The sequence below is a fragment of the Bos taurus genome, chromosome 16 (genome assembly GCF_002263795.3).
Source record: "Bos taurus isolate L1 Dominette 01449 registration number 42190680 breed Hereford chromosome 16, ARS-UCD2.0, whole genome shotgun sequence".
In the NCBI taxonomy this organism is placed as follows: domain Eukaryota; kingdom Metazoa; phylum Chordata; class Mammalia; order Artiodactyla; family Bovidae; genus Bos; species Bos taurus.
In genome coordinates this window covers 50,789,433-50,809,405 of record NC_037343.1, presented here as the reverse complement: position 1 = coordinate 50,809,405, position 19,973 = coordinate 50,789,433, and the positions used below count along the sequence as shown (strand labels likewise).

Genomic DNA, 19,973 nt, shown 5'->3' with positions numbered 1-19,973 from the left:
GTGTATGTGATCATGTGTGCAAGTGAGAGGGTGGTGTGTTTATGTGTGTCTGCATGCATGTGAGCACAGGTATGTGTGTCTATGTGTGTATGAGTGTGTGTGCATGCATGTGAGCACAGGTGTATGAGGCTGTGTATGGAGTGTGTACATGCGTGTGAACATAGTTGTGAGTATATGAGTGTGTGCATATGAGAACACATGTATGAGTGTGTATGAGTGCATACATGAATGTGAGCATAGGTGTATGTGAGTGTATATATGTGTGCATGCATGTGAGCACAGGTGTATGTGAGTATGTGTGTGTACATGTGAGCACAAGGCTATGTGTGTACATGCATGTGAGCACAGGTGTATGAGTGTGTGTATGAGTGCGTGCATGCATGTGAGCACAGGTATATGTGAGTTTGTGTGTGTGCATGTGAGCACAGGGCTATGTGTGTACATGCATGTAAGCACTGGTGTATGTGAGTATATGAATGTGTGTGCATGCATGTGAGCACAGGTGTATGAGGCTGTGTATTGAGTGTGTACATGTGTGTGAACACAGGTGTGAGTATATGAGTGTGTGTGCATATGAGAACACATGTATGAGTGTGTATGAGTGCATACATGAATGTGAGCACAGGTGTATGAGTGTGTGTATGAGTGTGTACATGCATGTGAGCACAGGTGTATGAGTGTGTGTATGAGTGTGTACATGTATGTGAACACAGGTGTATGTGAGTTTGTGTGTGTGCATGTGAGCACAGGGCTATGTGTGTACATGCATGTAAGCACAGGTGTATGTGAGTATATGAATGTGTGTGCATGCATGTGAGCACAGGTGAGTATGTGAGTGTGTCTGCATACATGGGGGTAGACAATGGGTCTCTGGTGGGGCAGCCCGGAGGACTGAGGGAAGCCAGGCCTGGGCCTCTCTTGGCTGCCCTGCAGGGCCAGGCAGGCCAGAGTCTCAGGAGGGAGGGAGGGGAGAGAATTCTGGGTGCTGTGCATGCAGCAGGTGGAGAGAGCTCGAGAGGGGCAGGTTGAGGTGGGGACAGCCAGATACCCTGGCTGAGGTCCCTGGGAGTGAGCGTGGAGTCTGCAGGTGGGTGAGGCCTGGCCAGGCACCAGGACTCAGGGTAGCAGCCCCTCGTCCCTCACTGCCCAGTACCTCCCACTCTGACCACATGAGCGAGGTACCTTGGGGAGTCCAACGAACCCAAACTCCTGGGGCAGGAGGGAATGATTGCAGAGGCTGATTTGGGTCCTGATGGCCTCGTAGATGGTACAGTAGCCAAAGTCCAGCCCTGCGGGGCTGAGCTCCAGGTCTGAGGTGGTGACTACAGCATGGACAGTAAACCCCACGGGTTTGATCTGAAGTGCAGAGGGCAGGGCCATTAGGTCATTGCGGTCAGTTAGGGAAATGTCTCCAAAACTGAGAAGAACCCCGGTCCTGCTGTGAGCTGGCGGCTGACTCTGCACCTTTCACGGACACATCTGCTTCCTGTTGGCCTCAGCATGGCATGGGCAGCACAGGGGGGCAGGGGGCCGGAGGGTATGTGTGCACACACATGTGCATCTGTGCATCTGCTTGTCGGTGCATTGTGAACTCACATGATGACATGTGTACCGAGGATGTGCACACCCTGGACACCTGGGTCTGGACTGTAGGAACACGAGGGTCTGGGTGTCCCGGGGACAGCCCCGCCCACCCAGGACAGCACTGGGGCCTCTTGGATCCACAAGCCCCTCCCTCTGTCTCCCCTGTGCAGGGGCTGCTAGGGCAAGACCGGAGGCCGGTGAAGATGGGCTCCAAGAGCCAGGCCAGAACAGCTCTGCTCCCCCAGGGTGCCCGGCATCCAGATGAGCCCCACACAGACCTGGTCAGCCACCCGGATAGTCATCGGGGCCTCCAGAACCCTGGTCTCCTTGTCAAAATACTTCCCTGCATCTTCTGGGAGGGAGTGTCTGCAAGAGACAGGGGGCACTTGAATGTTCTTTTCCCCTTTATATTTGAGAAATGACAAAAGGCTCAACTGTGAGGGTGCCAGAGTCATGGGGTACACAGAAGATCAGAAATACGGGAGCCTGGGGTTGGCTTCCTGCTGTGACTCAGGACCGCCCCCCCCCCCCCCCCCCCCCCCCCGGCCGACCCGGGAGGAGCGGCGCCCTGCTGGGCACATCACCTGGGCAGGAACTTGAGCTGCACTGAGTAGGACGACAGGGCCTGGATGTAGCCAGTCTCAGGCAGGAGCTCCACGTGGCCCCGCAGCTCCTTGCACACCTCGAACTTTAGGCGCAACGCGGCCTTCGACCTGCAGCATCCAAGGGAGGGCCGGACAGCGACTTGAGGTCAGTCCTTGCCCCACAGGGCCCAGTGCACCCCCTCCAGGCACAGCCCTGCCGGGCACAGCCCCCACCCTCCAGCCCCACTGTCGGACAGGCTTCAGAGCCCTGCTCACAGGGGCAGGTTTTCCTGAAATGACATTGGCTGAGGAATCCTTACAAATAAAAACATCACAACTGAAAGTCACCCTGGTCGGTTTTTAGAACCTGAGTGTTTTCTGGGAAGCGCCTCACAGGCCGGGGGTCAGGGAGAGGGGGCCCTGTTCCTCCTGGAGTTCTGCCATTCCCCACTCAGGCACAGGCTCTCTTGCAGGACGCTCAGGAGGCCCCAGGTGGCCAGGCCTTGGCCTTGGTGACGGCAGCTTCCCCAATTTTTGTCCTTGCTTTCAACTCAGGACCAGCCGGAGAAAGCCAGGCGTGCCCCCAGTCAACCACGTGGGCCACAGCCCCATTAGGACACCCCCTCCCCACCTGCTCTCCAGTCTCCAGAAAGAGAGGCAGTGGGTGAGCTGCCCTAGGCCTGTTAAGGAGACCGCCCCTGGGCCATCAGGGACCCCAGGCCATGGTCCAGAGCCTCTCAGGCCTCTCGGTGTCTCCTTAACCACCCGGGGTGATTCTCACAGTCCCTCTGCATGGGGAACCCAGGGCCGATCGGGACCCTGAGTGACCCATGGGCTCCTGAGATTGCAAAGGAAGGTCTCTCTTCTCTCAACTTTGACCTCTGGCCCCAGTGTCACCCAGCACTGAATGTCCCCTACCATGAAAGGTGTTCAGACTGGGCCCTCCCACCCTGGTTTCTGCTGTGGCTGGGTTCCCCTCAGGCAACTACAACCAGGGTCTTTGTGAACTCACTCCCTTGCTACCTCTGTACCCATAAAACTGGTAATAACATTGAATTCTAAAATCATTCAACAAACCTAAGAGGTCGAGTGCGTGCCTCAGGGGACAGGCTGAGAAAGCAGAGCTCCCGTGCTCCGTGTCCCCCCATCCACCCCAGGGGTGGACACACTTTGCATTGAGGTAAACTGACCAGACCCTGTTAAACCCTGGTTTCCCAAACAATCCATCTGAAACCTGCTCCGAGACCCCAGCCTCCGGGAAAAGCAGGTCACCTGATGTTTGCAGCACTGACATCTGGGGACCCAGCAGCCGGCAGGTGCCAGCCTAATTGCACCCAGGCTGACATCGCCCCCACTTCCGGAGAGAAGCAGGACCCTGGGTACAGCAGCTGGCCAAGTACAGGTGTGTTTGGTTAGTGAAGATCCACTAAGCTCTAACTGTTGGGTTTGCCTCTTTTTTCCACTTAATTGAACTTAAGTTAAAAAAAAAAAGAAAGGGAGAGTAAAAAAGAAATGACAACCGTGGTGTCTGGACACCCTTGCAAAGCTCTGTGAATGAAACATGCTTCTTTTCTCAGAACTCTACCCATGTTCCTTCAGAGGACCAGCCCCCTCTTCTGTCTGTGTCTGCGAGGGGCCTGACCTGGTGTGCGGGGTGCCGACCCCCCCACAGACAGGGGTGATGACACCGATTTATCCTCACGGTCCTGGAAGTCAGGTCCAGACACCGTGTCCCAGGGCTGAAACCCAGCTGCAGGCAGGGCTGGTTCCCCCGGAGGCTCCACAGAGAACGCTCTCCTGGCTTTTCTGGTTTCTGGAGATGCCACGTCCCTTGGTTTGTGGCCCCTCTTCCATTTTCAAGGCCAGCAGCCCAGCAACTGTCAGCCTCTGTCTGACGCTGACCCTCAGGCTTCCATCCTATGACAGCTCTGGGGTCCCAGTGGGCTCTCAGGGCAATCCCTGGAGACCCCCACCTTGAGGTATCGGATCTCACCCAGCCAGGGCTCACCGCGTGTGGACGAGGATCGAGTCCTGGTACAGCCGATCGTACATGCAGATCTTCAGGTCTACGTTGGGCTTTGGCACCCAGACAGGCACATCAATAGCCACGCCGACGACTTTGAAATATAACTGAATTTGAACACGAAAATCCAATAACACGCATGTTCATCAGCAGAGCAGACAGTGCTTGTGAGCGCTAACACAGAGCTCAGAGCATGATCTGTAATTCCTAAAAGTACCATGTGCCCAGTCGTGTCTGACTCTGTGCAACCCCAAGGACTGTAGTCCGCCAGGCTCCTTTGTCTATGGGATTTTCTCCAGGCAAGAATACTGGAGTGGTTTGCCATGGCCTTCCCCAGGGGATCTTCTAAACCCAGGGACAGAACCTGTCTCTTGCATCTCCTGCACTGGCAGGCGGGTTCTTTACCGCTAGTGCCACCTGGGAAGTCCCAGCTGTTACAAGTATTGGAAGGTTAATAATTACACTGGCCATTGGGACTTCCCTGGTGGTCCAGTGGCAAGATTATGCACTCCCAGTGTGGGGGATCCGGGTTGGATCCCTGGTCAGAGAACTAGATCTCACATGCCACAATTAAGACCTGTTGCAGCCAAATAAATATTAAAAAAAATTTAAACTAACCATGTTTTTGAGATCTATGGCAGTTTTCACATTAGATCATTTTTTTTTGTTGTTAATGAGCAGAGCTCTGTTTATTTTTGGATCATGCTCTGAGGCATGTGGGATCTTAGTTCCCTGACTAGGAACTGAACATTGGCAGTGAGAGCTCAGCATCCTAACCACTGAACTTCCTAACCAGGGAAGTCCTTCACGTCATATAATTATTTTAAAAAGTCTTTATTGGATTTGTTACAATTGGATTTATTGCTTCTGTTTTATGTTTTGGTGTGTTTTTTTTGGCCACGAGGCATGTGAGATTTTAGTTCCCTGATCAAGGGTCAAACCCCACACTCCCTGCATTGGAAGGTGGATTCTTAACCACTGGACCACCAGGGAGGTCCCCACATCATATAATTTAAATAATCCTGTTTATTTTCAAAATTTTTAAACATGAGAAGGTAGACTTGTACAATGGGTTTTCACAAACGTGTCATGCAGCTTCCTAAATATCCACATTTTTAGCGGTTTAGAAAAACCCTTTTGCTACAAAATCGTGTGTCACACAGGCTGTGCACATGGCCAACACAGATGGAAGCTCAGGTCTCTCAAGGGCCCAGACACAGAGGTGCTTCTCCCTGCAGTCAGACCCCGGGTCCTGGTCTCAGAGCTGGGCTTTGTGGGTGTCTTGCCAGGTGAGTGTGTGCACAGCAGCCCCCCCAGGGTAGCGCCAGGGACCGCCAACCCACAAGACTGTGTGGGGGGCGTTCCTTCCTACCACCTGCAGGACTGTGACCTCAGAACACAGCTGGACCAGATCCGAGGCCACTGGGTCACTGAAACACAGCCCATTTCCAGGGCCAGAGACAGACCAGACAGAATAAACAGAAAGCAGGTCCAGGGAGATGGAGCTGCTGGGGCAGTTGGGAGAGGGTTTGAGGACAAAGGCAACCTCTTCTGTCAGAGGCAGCAGGGGTGGGCTGGGGCAGTGGCTGAGAGGCTCAGAGGCCCCAAGCAGCATCCTGGCGGCAGGGCCAGGCAGGTCACAGAGAGGCCGGTCTTGCCAGCACCTGAATCAGCTCCAGGCGAGCAGATGGACTCAGGGGGTGACACGTGACAAATGAGGGTGAAGAAAGACCCAGGCCTCGGAGTTCAGACTTCCACGAAGGAGGGCAAGGAAGCCCCCATCTACAGCAGAGCCAGCAGGGTGGGAAAGAGAGGCCTGGACATGGGAGGGGGGCTGTCCTCATGGGAAGATGGCAGCAGTGCCCCCAGACCCCTGGATGGGAAGGGGCTGCAGGCTGGCAGATTCCAGACCTGTCATAAGGGGCCTGGTCTCAGGAAAACAGGCAGGCAGGATGGGGAGCCCATACCCCTGCTCACCCAAGGAGGCTGAGAGCTGCACAGTGGCTGCGTGTGTGTCCCCAGTTCTGGTTGGGAGAGGTCAGTGCGTGGGGAGCAGTCAAGGTGTTCACTGCCTGCCTCACTCAGCAGGGCCCCCATGGGCTGGCACATGCTTGATTCAAAGTCACAGCCCCAGCCAGGCTGTCCTCTCTTGAGTGGTCGGTTACCCAGCACTGGCCCGTGTTCCTTCCCGTCACAGAGCAGGGGCTCTGTGGGGTCCTGTAGGGTACCAGGGGGCTCCATGGGGTCCTGTAGGGTTCTCTGAGGCTCTGTGGAACTCCAATTGGTACTACTGACAGGGGGCAGTGTGAGTATTGTGGAACACTATGGGGTACTGTAGGGCACGTCCCATTCCTTGGGGTTTCTGTTCAAACAAATGAGTGTCTTGTCTCAAATCTCTGGCCGCTGAATAGGAATCATGGCAGAGCAGAGACTTCCGAAGCGGTGAGGAGAGGACAGTGCAGTGAGCACAGATGCATTAACTGGTCACAGCTGGAAAGAGATCACCTGCCCGGAAACATGGACCATGGTGTCAGGTCAGAACTCCTAAAGCAGTGGCAGCAGGTTCAGAGGAGATTCTAATAATTCCAGTGAAACTTAAGTGTTATGGAGACACTGAAGGCCAAGAAAGAGGGTCAGTAAGACGGACACAATGTCACACTGTATTTCGGTCATAAGGAAGTGCTGGCCGAGTGTCCTGCTGGGCACAGTCTGTCCTGGAGGGTTTTCCTCTTCCATTTAAGAAGTAGCAAGTCATGTGGGATTTGGGGGCTGAAAGTGGAGGGGACTGTTCATGGAATGGAAAGTAGAATTTCCAAATAACAGGAAGAAAAGGAATAAGTAGCAACTTGATTAAACCAACCAAAACAAGAAAATTGAAAGTGAGGAAATAATATCATAAAATGAATAGTCAATACAACTAATGGAAGAAGTAAAACAAAGTGTATCAGTGTTTTGGAGATTAATTCTTTGTCATTTGTAGTAACAGTGGTGAGAATGGGCACTCTTGTCTTGTTCCTGATTTTAGAAGTAATGCTTTCAATTTTTTGAGAAATGTCTGTTTAGCTCTTTTGCCCACTTTTTGATTGGGTTGTTCATTTTTCTGGTATTGAGCTGCATGAGCTGCTTGCATATTTTGGAGATTAAGTGTGTCAGTATTATGCTGTGAACACACTGGAGTGTCCCCATAAAGGCAGACAGCATTAGTTGGATCCATAGAAAAAACCTGGCTCCTTAAAATACATACAGAGTAAAAAAAGGATGAATATGGGAGGGGACACAGGGAAATGAGGCTAAGGGGAAGCAGAGGAGAGCAGGGTGGCTCTATCATTATCGTGGGAGCAGCTGTTGTTAGAGATGTCTGAGCAGCAGCGGGGAAGAGGTCTGTTTGGTTCTGGCGGAAGGTATAGTTTACTATAAGAAAACAACCACAAACCCTCATGCATCAAACAATAAGGCAGTTGTACAGAGCCCTCTGTGAGGCATGTAAGGAGAACTTGTCAAAGGTTGGGTCACAGGGAAGGTGGACATGCGGAAGGAACATGGAGGGATGCCAAAGCACCTTGAAAGAGAGGAATGGAGCTGGAGGATTCACCCTTTCTGACTCCAGACTATACTGCAAAGCTACAGTCATCAAAACTGCATGGCACTGGTGCAAAAAACAGGCACACAGACCAATGGAACAGGATAAAGAGCCCAGAAATAAACCCATGTACCTATGGTTACCTAATTTATGACAAAGGAGAAAAGAACATACAATGGAGAAAAGACAGTCTCTTTAATAAATGGTGCTGGGAAAACTGGACAGCTACAAGTAAAAGAGTGCAATTAGAACATTCTCTAACACCACATCAAAAATAAACTCAAAATGGACTAAATTCCTAAATGTAAGACCAGAAACCATTAAACTTCTAGAAGAAAACATAGGCAGGACACTCTTTGCCATAAATTGCAGCAATATTTTTTTTGGATTTGTGTCTGAAGGCAAAGGAAATAAAAGCAAAAACAAACAAATGGGACTTAATGAAGCATAAAAGCTTTTGCACAGGAAAGGAAACCATTGAGAAAACTGAAAAGACAAAACAAAAACCAAAAAAAACAAAAAAAACCATGAAAAGACAACCTACTGAATAGGAGAAAATGTTTGCAAATGATATGACTGATAAGAGATTAATATTCAAAATATAGGGTTGGCCAGAAAGTTCCTTTGGTTTTTCTGTAATATAGGCCCCATATGGTTGGGTGGATGGAAGGTGGAGGGCGGGACCCCATGCCTGGGGAGCAGCATGGTACTCACAGTTGGGCACTGCTGATTCTTAAACACAACCTTGAAACTGTTCTGGACCGTTCCCGGGACAATCGGGGTGAAGATGACGGGCACCTTGATGGAGCTGAAGGGGCCTATGTCCCCCTCTGTTGTCTGCAGGGAAGAGAGGCGGAAGGCTGGTCAGCCTTCACATTCTGGACAGGTACCTCCCATGGCCTCACCATGGCCAATCACTGTGTGGTGGGAGGTGGCAGCAGCCATGTGTGCACTTGCTCTCCTGATGACCCGGGCCTTGCACACACACGTGAACACACATGGATGCACACACATGCACACATGTGGACACACACACACGGACACACACACATGTACCACATGGACACACGTGCACACACACGTGGACCCCACCCCCACCCCTGCCGCTCTGGCTAGTGAGGCCCTACACGGAAGTCTCCTCTGTGCTCAACAGGGGCACCCAGGCCTGCCTCTTTGGCTCTGGGTCTGACCTAGCCCAGCTGGGGATGGGGTGGCCAGATACGGGCTGAGATAGCTAATCGCCCAGAGGCTACAAGTCCGATGACCAGACTAGTCTCATCCAGCTCTGGTCAGATGGACAGGCCATCCCAGGGCTGGAGGAAGGCAGGCCTTGCTGACCTCTCCCAGCGAGAACTCCATCTGTTCCTCATTGAGAGGTATAGTCATGATGGTGGTCAAGGTCACGCCCTCTGATTCTGGAAGAGAAGGGGGTTCACAGGTGAGGCTGGCCAGGCCAGGAGAGCTGGGGCACCAGGGCCCCTTCCTCTCCCAGACCAGGTGCTGTCCTGGAGTCTGTGGAGGCCACCCCAGCCCTCCTGAACAGATACCTCATCCTGACAATATCACGTGCTGCCCTCCCACCTGTCCCCAGGGCTGGCGAGGGCCCTCACAGGGGGCACCCTGACCCAGGCAGGGCCCCCCCCTTCCCCCTGACCCAGGTCTGCAAAGAAGGGCCACTTGGTGGCACAGGAGGACCAGAGTGGAGTGGGGTTGTGCCCCAGGCCTGGGCAGGGTGTCCTGACCCTTCTGCACCAGGACAGGGGTCACAGGGCTGTAGGGTCAGTGCAGGTAGACAGCCTGGCTCGTTGGCACAAGGGGCTGTCACTGTGGCCCCAGGTTAACGTGGATGTGTTTCCACTCTCACAGCTCCCATGGCCATCTCCTGCATGGGGGCCTTGGGAACTCAGGGACCCCCAACTTCAATGCCATGTATGGTCCCAGGCCTGGGGTTTCTTGGGTGGACTCAGACAGTGGTCACTGTGGCTTCTGGAGTGGGAGGCCTAGGTGGGAGAAGGTCCTGAGTTGCTCAAAATGGCCTAAGAGCAGCATGTCTGAGAGAGGACAGCAGAGAAACATGGGGAAGCTAGGTGGACCATCTGAGGCTTTGCTTCAAGGCAGGAGGAGCTGAAAGTGGACTCGAGACGTTTGTATTAAGAGGAGAAAATGGTAGAAAGCTGTGTGAGGGCTGGGCCCGGTGGGGTGGGGGGGAGGATGGGGGGCCAGGCTGGGGTGGTAGGGGGAGGGGGGCTGCCAAGTCCTGGAAAGGTAAAACAGTACCCCCTCCAGCCTGTTTTCACAGTTGTTTGGCCTTGTCTGTGTGGATGTGCTCTAAGTGGCTCCTGGAATCTGTCCTCTGGGGCCCTCTGACCCAACCCATAGGCCCTCTGACTGTCACATGGCTGGGACTCAGGGCCTCTGTGCTGAGGGGCCCAGGGCTGCATGCTGAGTGCTGCCTCTCTGCCCATCACATGGCTGGGACTCAGGGAACCTGTGCCAAGGAGCCCAGGGCTGTATGCTGAGCGCAGGCCATGGGCCCAGCTCACCGATGGGGTGCCCCTCCTCCTGCTCCTTCACGTCCAGCTTTCCAGACTCCTTCTGGCTTGGTACATCTGTAGGAGATGACTCATTGCCCTCCATCTGATGCTCAGAAAAACTGGTGGTGAATTTATCATACAAACTTTTGTCTTCATACGTGAAGGTACTACTCTGAAAAGAGAACATGATACCTTTAGTGCAGTCCATTTGCCTTTCCCATTAGCTATCCAGATCCACCATCCCTGAGGTGCCACGCTGAGAACCCGGCCATGATCTGGGCTGGGGACCACGGGCTCCTGCATGACCCCCTTGGCAGCTCTCCATTGACCTGTGCTGAGTTTGCCTGGGGCTCAGGGCCTCCTCTAACGCAGGTGGTTTCCTCCTCAGCCCCTTCCTAGAGACTCTGCACACAGGCATGGGGCCGAGTTCCTCCAGGACACCTGCTGCTCTCCACTGTGAGCTTGGGCACCCCCCAGGCTCCAGCCCAGAGCTCTCCTGGCTTTGGCCCAGACCCCTGCAGGCTGAGAGCAGGCTGGCTTCTTCTCTGCTCCTTTCCAAGAGGCCACTGACCCGCAGGCCTCTCCCCTGGGCTCAGGAACAGACTGACTGAGTGCCTGCTGCGTGTGACTCAGGGTCCATGGGGGACCTGCAGGGCATTGTCCTGGTGGAGCTGCCATCCAGCTGCTCAGACGCCCACTGAGACACAGAGCCAGTACCCGTGGAGAGCCTGAGGGCCCGGCCACTTGTCCTCCCTCCATAAGCCTGGCTCCTGCACCCCCTCTTCCCTCATCATCCCATGCTCTGGTTTCACACCCCAGTCCCAACCTCTGTTGCAGCAGCTGGCCCATGTTGCTGTTCAGGGTACCTCTGCCTTCTCCCTCTCCAGGGGAGACCCTTCCAGGACCTTTGCTGAAACCCCTTAATGCAGCAGAGAAAACAGACTAAGTGCTTCTTATAGGAAAGTTTCAACTAATGTATTTTGAGGCAAACTTTCTCTCTCTGTGCTCACCCCCAAATGACCAACACACCTCTTCCCTGACCACTGGCTGTTTTAGAAGTTGTCTCCATGGATGGGGTCCCTCCTATTTCTGTTTCCTTGGCAGCACATGCACAGCCTTCCCATGAGAGGACCAGGGCCTCCCTCATACTTTTGAGAGAGATGTGGGTGCGGGGCAGGGTTTGCTGAGCTTTTCAGCCTGAGGAGTCTGGGATGCCCCTACTCTGAGAATGCTTGTCCACTGCCTTGCCAACACACGTGACAGGGGACAGTGTCCTGCTGCCAAGGTGTGCTCCCTACAGAGTTCGAGCACTTCCAGATGGACTGGAGGCTGTCCTGCCACCCCTCCTCATCCTGCTCACATCAATAGGCTCCTTTGACTCATGGCCCACTTCACGCTCATGGGACTGTATCTTGGGGCAGGAGATACCACGCGCTGCCCTTGGCTGAGCAGCCACAGCATTGACCAGGAGCAGCGGCACACTCACTAATTTTAGGACCGACTGGGAGGTGTCCATCTCACAAGTCTCTGATGCCAGAAGAAATCTGAACTTGGTGCCCAAGCCCCCAGTGTTGGTCAGCGTGATGGTCCGGATTGCAGTCTCACCCACTGTGTAGCTGCCAAAGTCGATGAGCTCCTTGTCGAGGGACAGCTGTCAGAAGACCTTGAGTGAGCCAGGGTGACCACAGCAGGTCTCCTCTCCCACCTGCCACCCCACAGCCGAGGGGACACGGAGCTCTGACCCCATCCCCACACTCATGGATAAGGTCTGCATCTGGCTCCATGGGGGAGAGGAAAGGTCTCTGCACTGCCCACGAACACAATTCACATGCCAGAAATCATAAACTCGTGTATTGATCATGACATTGGGGAGCACCTGAGTCCAATTTTTAAAAAATCAAGCCAGCTAAAAAGAAGTGAGCTATCAAGCCATAAAAAACATGGAGCAACCTTAGATGTGTATAGCTACATAAGTGAAAGAAGTCTGTTTGAAAAGTTTTCAAACTGTATGATTCCAACTATACAGCATTCTGGAAAAGGCTAAAAAAATTCAATGGTTGTATATTAATAAAAGATTCACCATAGCAGGAAGATATAACAATTATAATCACTTACACATCTGGCAGACTATCAAAAGTACATGAAGCAAGAACTGAGGAAACTGAAGGAGAAATATAGCTCTACAATACTCTTCTCACAATGAACAGAACAACCAGACAGAAGATAAGTAAGGAAATACAGAACTTGAGCAGCACAATAAACCATGGGATCTAACAGATGCACGCAGAACACTTCACCCAACAACAACACATATGTTTTTGTCAGGTGCACACAAGACATTTTCCAGGATTGACCATAAGTTAGGCCACAAAAGACTCAACAGACTTTAAAAGAGAGATATCATACAAAGTATCTTCTCTGACCACAACAGAATACAGCTAAAAATCAAAAACATAAAGAAAACAAGAAAATTCACAAAAGTATGGAAATTAAGCAAAAAATCAAAGAAGAAATCACAAGAGAAATTATAAAATAACTAGAGATGAATGAAAACAAAAACACAATACACCAAAACTCATGGGATGCAGTGGAAGGGTCACTGAAGGGGAAATTTATAGCTATAAAAACTGACATTAATAAATAAGACAGATCTAAAACAAACAATTTATGTTTACAACTCAAGAAATTAGGAAAAGAACAAACTAAACTCCAAAACTAGCAGACAAAATAAAATAAGGATCAGAGCAGAGATAAAGTAGAGAATAGAAAAATAATAGAGAAAATTAATGAAACCAAAAGTTGGTTATTCAAAAAGATCAACAAAATTGACAAACTTTTGCCTACATGGACTAAGAAAATAAAGACTCAAAGTAGTAAAATCAGAAATGAAAATGGGGACATTAATACTGATTCTGCAGAAGTAAAAAGGATTCTAAGAAAGTACATGGGCTTCCCTTATGGCTTAGCTGGTAAGAATCCACCTGCAACGCGGGAGACCTGGGTTTGATCCCTGGTTTTGATCCCTGGGTTGGGAAGATCCCCTGGAGAAGGGAAAGGCTACTCACTCCAGTATTCTGGCCTGGAGAATTCCATGGACTGTACAGTCTATGGGGTCGCAAAGAGTCGGACATGACTGAGCGACTTTCACTTTCATTTCAAGAGAGTACTACCCTTGTACCAACAAACTGGATAACCCAGAATTCCTAGAAACACAAAAACCTTCCAACACTAAACCACAAAGAAATAAGACAATTTGAATAGACCTATAACTAGTAAGAAGACTGGTTCCGCAATAAACCATTTCCTGACAAGGCCCTGACCTGATGATCAAAATGTGCATCACAGGGCCCCAGGAGGAGGACAGAAAAGGGCTGGGGGAATATTTAAAAAAAACAATGGCCGAAAAAGAGGGGCAATCGACAGTAACACAATAATAGTGGGGGACTTTAACATCCCACTTACACCAAAGGACAGATCATCAAAACAGAGAATCAATAAGGAAACACAAACCTTAATGAAACATTAGTTCAAGAGGACCTAATTGATATATTCAGGACTTTCCATCCAAATGCAGAAGAATATGCTCTCAAGTGCACATGGAACCAGGATAGACCACATCTTGGGCCACAAATCAAGACTCAGTGAATTTAAGAAAACTGAAATTGTTACCAAGTATTTTCTCTGATCACAACACTGTAAGACTAGATATCAACTACAGGAAAAAAAACTGCAAAAAACAAACTCATGGAGATTAAACAATACATTACTAAATAACAAAGAGGTTACTGAAGAAATAAGAAGGGAAATCAAGATTCCTAGAAACAAATGACAATGAAAACACAAGAACCCAAAATCTATGGGATTCAGCAAAAGCAGCTCTAAGAGGGAAATTTACAGCAATACAATCCTACCTCAAGAAACAAGAAAAGCATCAAATAGACAACCTAACTCTACATCTAAAGCAGCTGGAAAAAGAAGAACAAAAAACCCCAATGTCAGCTGCTGCTGCTGCTAAGTCGCTTCAGTCGTGTCCGACTCTGTACGACTCCATAGACGGTAGCCCACCAGGCTCCCCGTCCCTGGGATTCTCCAGGCAAGAACACTGGAGTGGCTTGCCATTTCCTTCTCCAAGGCATGAAATTGAAAAGTGGAAGTGAAGTTGCCCAGTCGTGTCCAACTCTTCGCGACCCCATGGACTGCAGCCCATCAGGCTCCTCCGTCCAGGGGATTTTCCAGGCAAGAGTACTGGAGTGGGGTGCCATCGCCTTCTCCAATGTCAGCAGAAGGAAATAAATCATAAATTTCAGAGCAGAAATAAAGGAAAAAGAAATGAAGGAAATACTAGCAAAGATTAATAAAACTAAAATCTGGTTCTTTGAGAAGATAAACAAAATTGACAAACCACTAGCCAGACGCATCAAGAAAAAAGAGGGAGAAAAGTCAAATCAACAAAATTAGAAATGAAAAAGGAGAGGTTAAAACAGACAACACAGAATACAAAGGATCATAAAAGAATATTATGAGCAACTGTATACTAACAAAATGGACAACCTAGAGGAAATGCACAGATCATTAGAAAAGTTCAACCTCCCAAGACTGAACCAGGAAGAAATAGAAATTATGAACAAACCAATTACAAACACTGAAATCCAAACAGTGATTAAAAATCTCCCCAAAAACAAAAGCACAGGACCAGATGACTTCACAGGGGACATCTGTAAAACATTTAGAGAAGAGCTAATGCCTATTTTTCTGAAACTCTTCCAAAAAACTGCAGAGGATGGAACACTTCCAAACTCATTCTATGAGGCCCCCATCACCCTGATACCAAAACCAGGCAAAGACAACACAAAAAAAGAAAATTATAGGCAAATATTACTGATGAACATAGATGCAAAAATCCCCCCCAAAATTATAGCAAACATAATTCGACAACATGTTAAAAAGCTCATACACCATGATCAAGTCAGGTTTATTCCAGGGATGCAAGGATTCTTCAATATACACAAATCAATCAATGCAATACACCATATTAACAAACTGAAATATATAAACCATATGATCATCTCAATAGATGCAGAAAAAGACTTCGACAAAATTCAGCACCCATTTATGGTAAAAAACGCTTCAAAAAATGGGCATAGAAGGAACCTCGACGTAGTAAAGGCCATATATGATAAGCCCAAAGCAAACATTATTTCCAATGGTGAAAAACTAAAAGCATTCCCTCCAAGATCAGGAACAAGACAAGGGTGTCCACTCTCACCACTATTATTAAACATAGTTTTGGAAGTTCTAGCTATGACAATTAGAGAAGAAAAAGAAATAAAAAGAATCCAGATCAGAAATGAAGAAGTAAAACTCTCATTGTTTGCAGATGACATGATACTATACATAGAAAACCCAAAAGAAACTATCAGAAAATTACTAGTGAATTCAGCAAAGTCACAGAATACAAGGTCAATCCACAGAAATCACTTATATTCCTATACACTAACAATGAAAAATCAAAAAGAGAACTTGAGGAATCAATCCCATTCACCACTGCAACAAAAAGAATAAAATTTCTAGGAATAAACCTACCTAAGGAGACAAAAGAACTGTATATGGAAAAGTATAAGACACTGATGAAGGAAATCAAAGATGGCATAAACAGATGGAGAGATAGTCCAAGTTCCTGGGTAGGAAGAATCAATATTGTGAAAATGACTATACTACCAGATGCAATCTACAGATTCAATGAGATCCCTATCAGATTACCAATGGCATTTTTCACAGAACTAGAACAAAAATTTTCACAATTCATATGGAAACACAAAAGATCCTGAATAGCCAAAGCAGTCTTGAGAAAGAAGAATGGAACTGGAGGAATCAAACTTCCTGACTTCAGATTATACTACAAAGCTACAGTCATCAAGACAGTATGGTACTGGCACAAAAACAGAAATATAGACCAATGGAACAAGATAGCAAGCTCAGAAATAAACCCATGAACCTATGGGTGCCTTATATTTCACAAAGGAGGCAAGAATATACAATGGGGCAAAGACAGCCTCTTCAATAAGTGGTGCTGGGGAAACTGGACAGCTACATGTAAAAGAATGAAATTAGGACACTTCCTAACACCACACACAGAGATAAACTCAAAATGGATTAAAGACCTAAAGTAAAACCAGAAACTATAAAACTCTTAGAGGAAAACATAGGCAGAACACTTGCTGACACAAATCAAAGCAAGATCCTCTATGACCCACCTCCTAGATTAATGGAAATAAAAACAAAAGTAAGCAAGTGGGGCCTGATTAAACTTAAAAGCCTTTGCACAGCAAAGGAAACTAAAAGCAAGGTGAAAAGACAACCCTCAGAATGGGAGAAGGTAACAGCAAATGAAACAACTGAAAAAGGATTAGTTTCCAAAATATACAAGCAACTTGTACAACTCAATACCAGAAACACAAACAATCCCATCAAAAAGTGGGGAAAAGACCTAAACAGACATTTCTTCAAAGAAGACATACAGATGGCTAACAAACACATGAAAAGATGCTTAACATCGCTCATTATGAGAGAAACTCAAATCAAAACTACAATGAGATATCACTCCACACTGGTGAGAATGGCCATCATCAAAAAGTCTGCAAACAATAAATGCTGGAGAGGGTGTGGAGAAAAACGAATCCTCTTGCACTGTTGGTAGGAATGTAAATAAATATCATATACTGACACATACATATGGAATCTAAAAAGATGGTACTGATGAATTTATTTTCAGGACAGCAATGGCGAAACAGACATATGAAATTTACAATACCATATGTAAAATAGATAGCCAACGGGAATTTGCTGTGTGACTCAGGGAACTCAAACAGGGGCTCTGTGACAGGCTGAAGGGCCGGATGGGGCCAGATGGGAGGGAGGTTCAGGAAGGAGAGGACATGGGTGTACCTATGGCTGACTCTTGTTGATGTATGAGGGAAAACCACAAGATTCTGAAAAGCAATTATCCTTCAATTAAAAAAGTTTTTTTAAAAATGGTTGAAAGCTCCCCACCTTCGATGAAAGACATGATTACAAACACCCAAGAAGTTCAATAACCTCTGAGAAGGATGAACTCAAAGAGACTCGTGCTGAGACACCTTGTAATCAGACCGTTAAAGGCCAGAGAAAAAGTGAGAACCTTGAAAGCAGGAGGAGAGAAATGATGTGTCACACACAAGGGAGCCTCAGTAAGATCATGGCAGATTTCTCAACAAACACCTTGGAGGAGAGAGGGCCAGGAGCCGATCTGCTCCAGGAAGAAAAATGTCAGTCGAGAATCCTAAATTTTCAAGAGTGTCCTTCAGGGACTTCCCTGGTGGCTCAGTTGTAAAGAATCGCCTGTCAATGCAGGAGACAAGGGTTCAATGCCTGGTTGGGGAAGATCCCACATGCCACGGAGGAACTAAGCCCATGCACCACGACTACTGAGCCAGTGCTCTAGAGCTGCAACTGTTGAGCCCACGTGCCACAACTACTGAAGCCTGCACTCCTAGAGCCCTCGCTCCACAACAAGAGAAACCGCCACAATAAGAAGCCTGAGCGCCCCAACGAACAGTAGCCCCCAATTACTGTAACTAGAGGAAAAAGCTTGCAGAGCAACGAAGACCCAGCATAGGCAAAGATAATTAAATAAATAAAATCATTAAAAAAAAAACCAAAACTGTCCTTCAAAAGACAGGCCCAGATGGACAAGAGCTGCAGGAGTTCTGCCTGCAGGAAATGCCCCAGCTAGTTGCGCAGGCGAGAGGAAAGGACCCCAGAGAGTAACCTCAGGCTCTGGAAAGGAAGACACACAGTGCTGGTATCAAAGTCATGATGGTTTGTAACAGCAATTTTAGTTTCCTACATGATTTAAGATGCTAACATAGTCTTTTAAAAAGCATTTTTTAGCCTAAAAGCTGGTGTTATTGTAACTTTGGTTTATAACTCCACATTTTGTTTTCTATAGAACTAAGAAACTGATGTATCTACCAATTTCTGTTTATGTTACTGGATGCGCAAGTAATACAAGTAATTTTGTGACATCAACAACTGAACCGAGTGGGACAACGCTATAAAGGAGTGGAGCTTTCATGAGCTGTTAATGTCAGACTGATACAAACCCAGATAGGATAGTTGTGACTTTAGGATGCTAAATGTAATCCCACCACAAAGAAGATACACAGAAGGGGATGAAAAAGGAATTTGAGCATTTCACAACGTAAGGTCAGTTCAACATAAAGATGACAGCACTGCAGGAGATGAGGGACAAAAGAACTTGCAGGGCATGAAAACAAATAGCAAAACGCCAGGAGCAGAGCCCCCCGCAGCACTGAGCCTCAGAAGTTCCGACACAGACTGCAGCACGGACGGCCCTGGAGGGCACTGCACTCCGTGAAAGAAGCTGTTCATAAGAGGAGACATGCCCTGTGATCCCACTTACATAAGGTACTTAAAGTCATCAGGTTCACAGAGACAGAAAGGAGAATGGAGGGTGCCAGGGGCTGGGGGAGGGTGGGGAGCGAGCATTTAATAAGGAGAGCTCTAGTTTTGCAAGATGAAGACTCTGAGATAGACGGTGAGGGCTCAGAGCGCTGTGAATGTATGGAATACCCCTGGGCTGTGCACTTACAGCCAGTTAAGATGTATATCTATGCCATGTATGGTGCTGGTGGTGGTATAGTCCCTAAGCCATGTCCAACTCTTGCGACCATGGATGATAGCCTGCCAGGATCCTCCGTCCATGGGATTTCCTACACATGCCATGTCTAGGCATGTATTTTACTAGAGTTAAAGCCTGAAAGAAAAGAGACTTAAGAGCTTAATAATCAAATGCAATATGTGAGCTTGATTGTATCTCAGCTCAAAAAACCACAGTTATATAAGGTGGTCTGGGGACAACTCAGTACATTTGAATATGGACTGGGTGGGAGGTGATGACTAGGAATGTGGTTAATTGTATTTGAGATGCTGATGTTTTATAAGGATGGGTATTGAGCAATAGGAAATTGCTGATTCATTCTGAAGTGGGCCAGGTAAGCAGATAGACAGACAGAAGAAGTGGCAAATGTTGACAGTGACTGGATTCAGGAAGTGATTATATGGATATTCTTTCTGCTTTTCATTAATACAAAAATTTTCTTAATTAAAAGAAAATATCAATTCCATGTAACAAAGGAGATTACAAACAAAATGAAAAAGCAGCTCATGGAATGGAAGAAAATCATTACAAATCACATTGATAAGAAGTTGATATCCAAAATATGTAAAGAATTCACACAACTGAATAGCAAAAATACAAACCAACCCAAACAATATGATTTAAAAATAGACAGAGGAATTGAATAGATATTTTCCCTAACAAGACATACAAATGGCCAACATGCACACGAAAGGTCCTCATGAAAGTATCACTGATCAGCAAGGAAATGCACATCAAAACCACAGCTCCCTGTTGTCTTGTATCGTTAGAACATCGTTGCTGTTTAATTGCTGAGTTGTGTCTGACTCTTTGCAACCCCAAGGACTGTACCCTGCCAGGCTTCTCTGTCCATGGGATTTCCCAGGCAAGAATACTGCAGTGGGTTGCCACTTCCTTCTCCAGGGGATCTTCCCAACCCAGGGATCGACCCTGCATCTCCATGTCTCCT

At 48.1% G+C, this 19,973-nt stretch overlaps 1 protein-coding gene across 8 annotated transcripts in view; it reads right to left on the bottom strand.

Annotated features, from left to right (window-relative positions):
- The window catches only part of CFAP74 (cilia and flagella associated protein 74), an 89,730-nt gene that overhangs the window by 21,727 nt on the left and 48,030 nt on the right, over positions 1–19,973 (bottom strand). For all 8 annotated transcript variants that reach the window (XM_059875763.1, XM_024976794.2, XM_024976792.2 and 5 more), the window contains 8 exons: positions 11,792–11,956; positions 10,315–10,477; positions 9,110–9,186; positions 8,486–8,608; positions 4,177–4,298; positions 2,169–2,297; positions 1,863–1,950; positions 1,183–1,356 (listed from right to left, as the gene is read on the bottom strand). In XM_059875763.1, the coding sequence (XP_059731746.1) occupies positions 1,183–1,356; positions 1,863–1,950; positions 2,169–2,297; positions 4,177–4,298; positions 8,486–8,608; positions 9,110–9,186; positions 10,315–10,477; positions 11,792–11,956 (1,041 nt within the window). The remainder of the gene's footprint in view (positions 1–1,182; positions 1,357–1,862; positions 1,951–2,168; positions 2,298–4,176; positions 4,299–8,485; positions 8,609–9,109; positions 9,187–10,314; positions 10,478–11,791; positions 11,957–19,973) is intronic.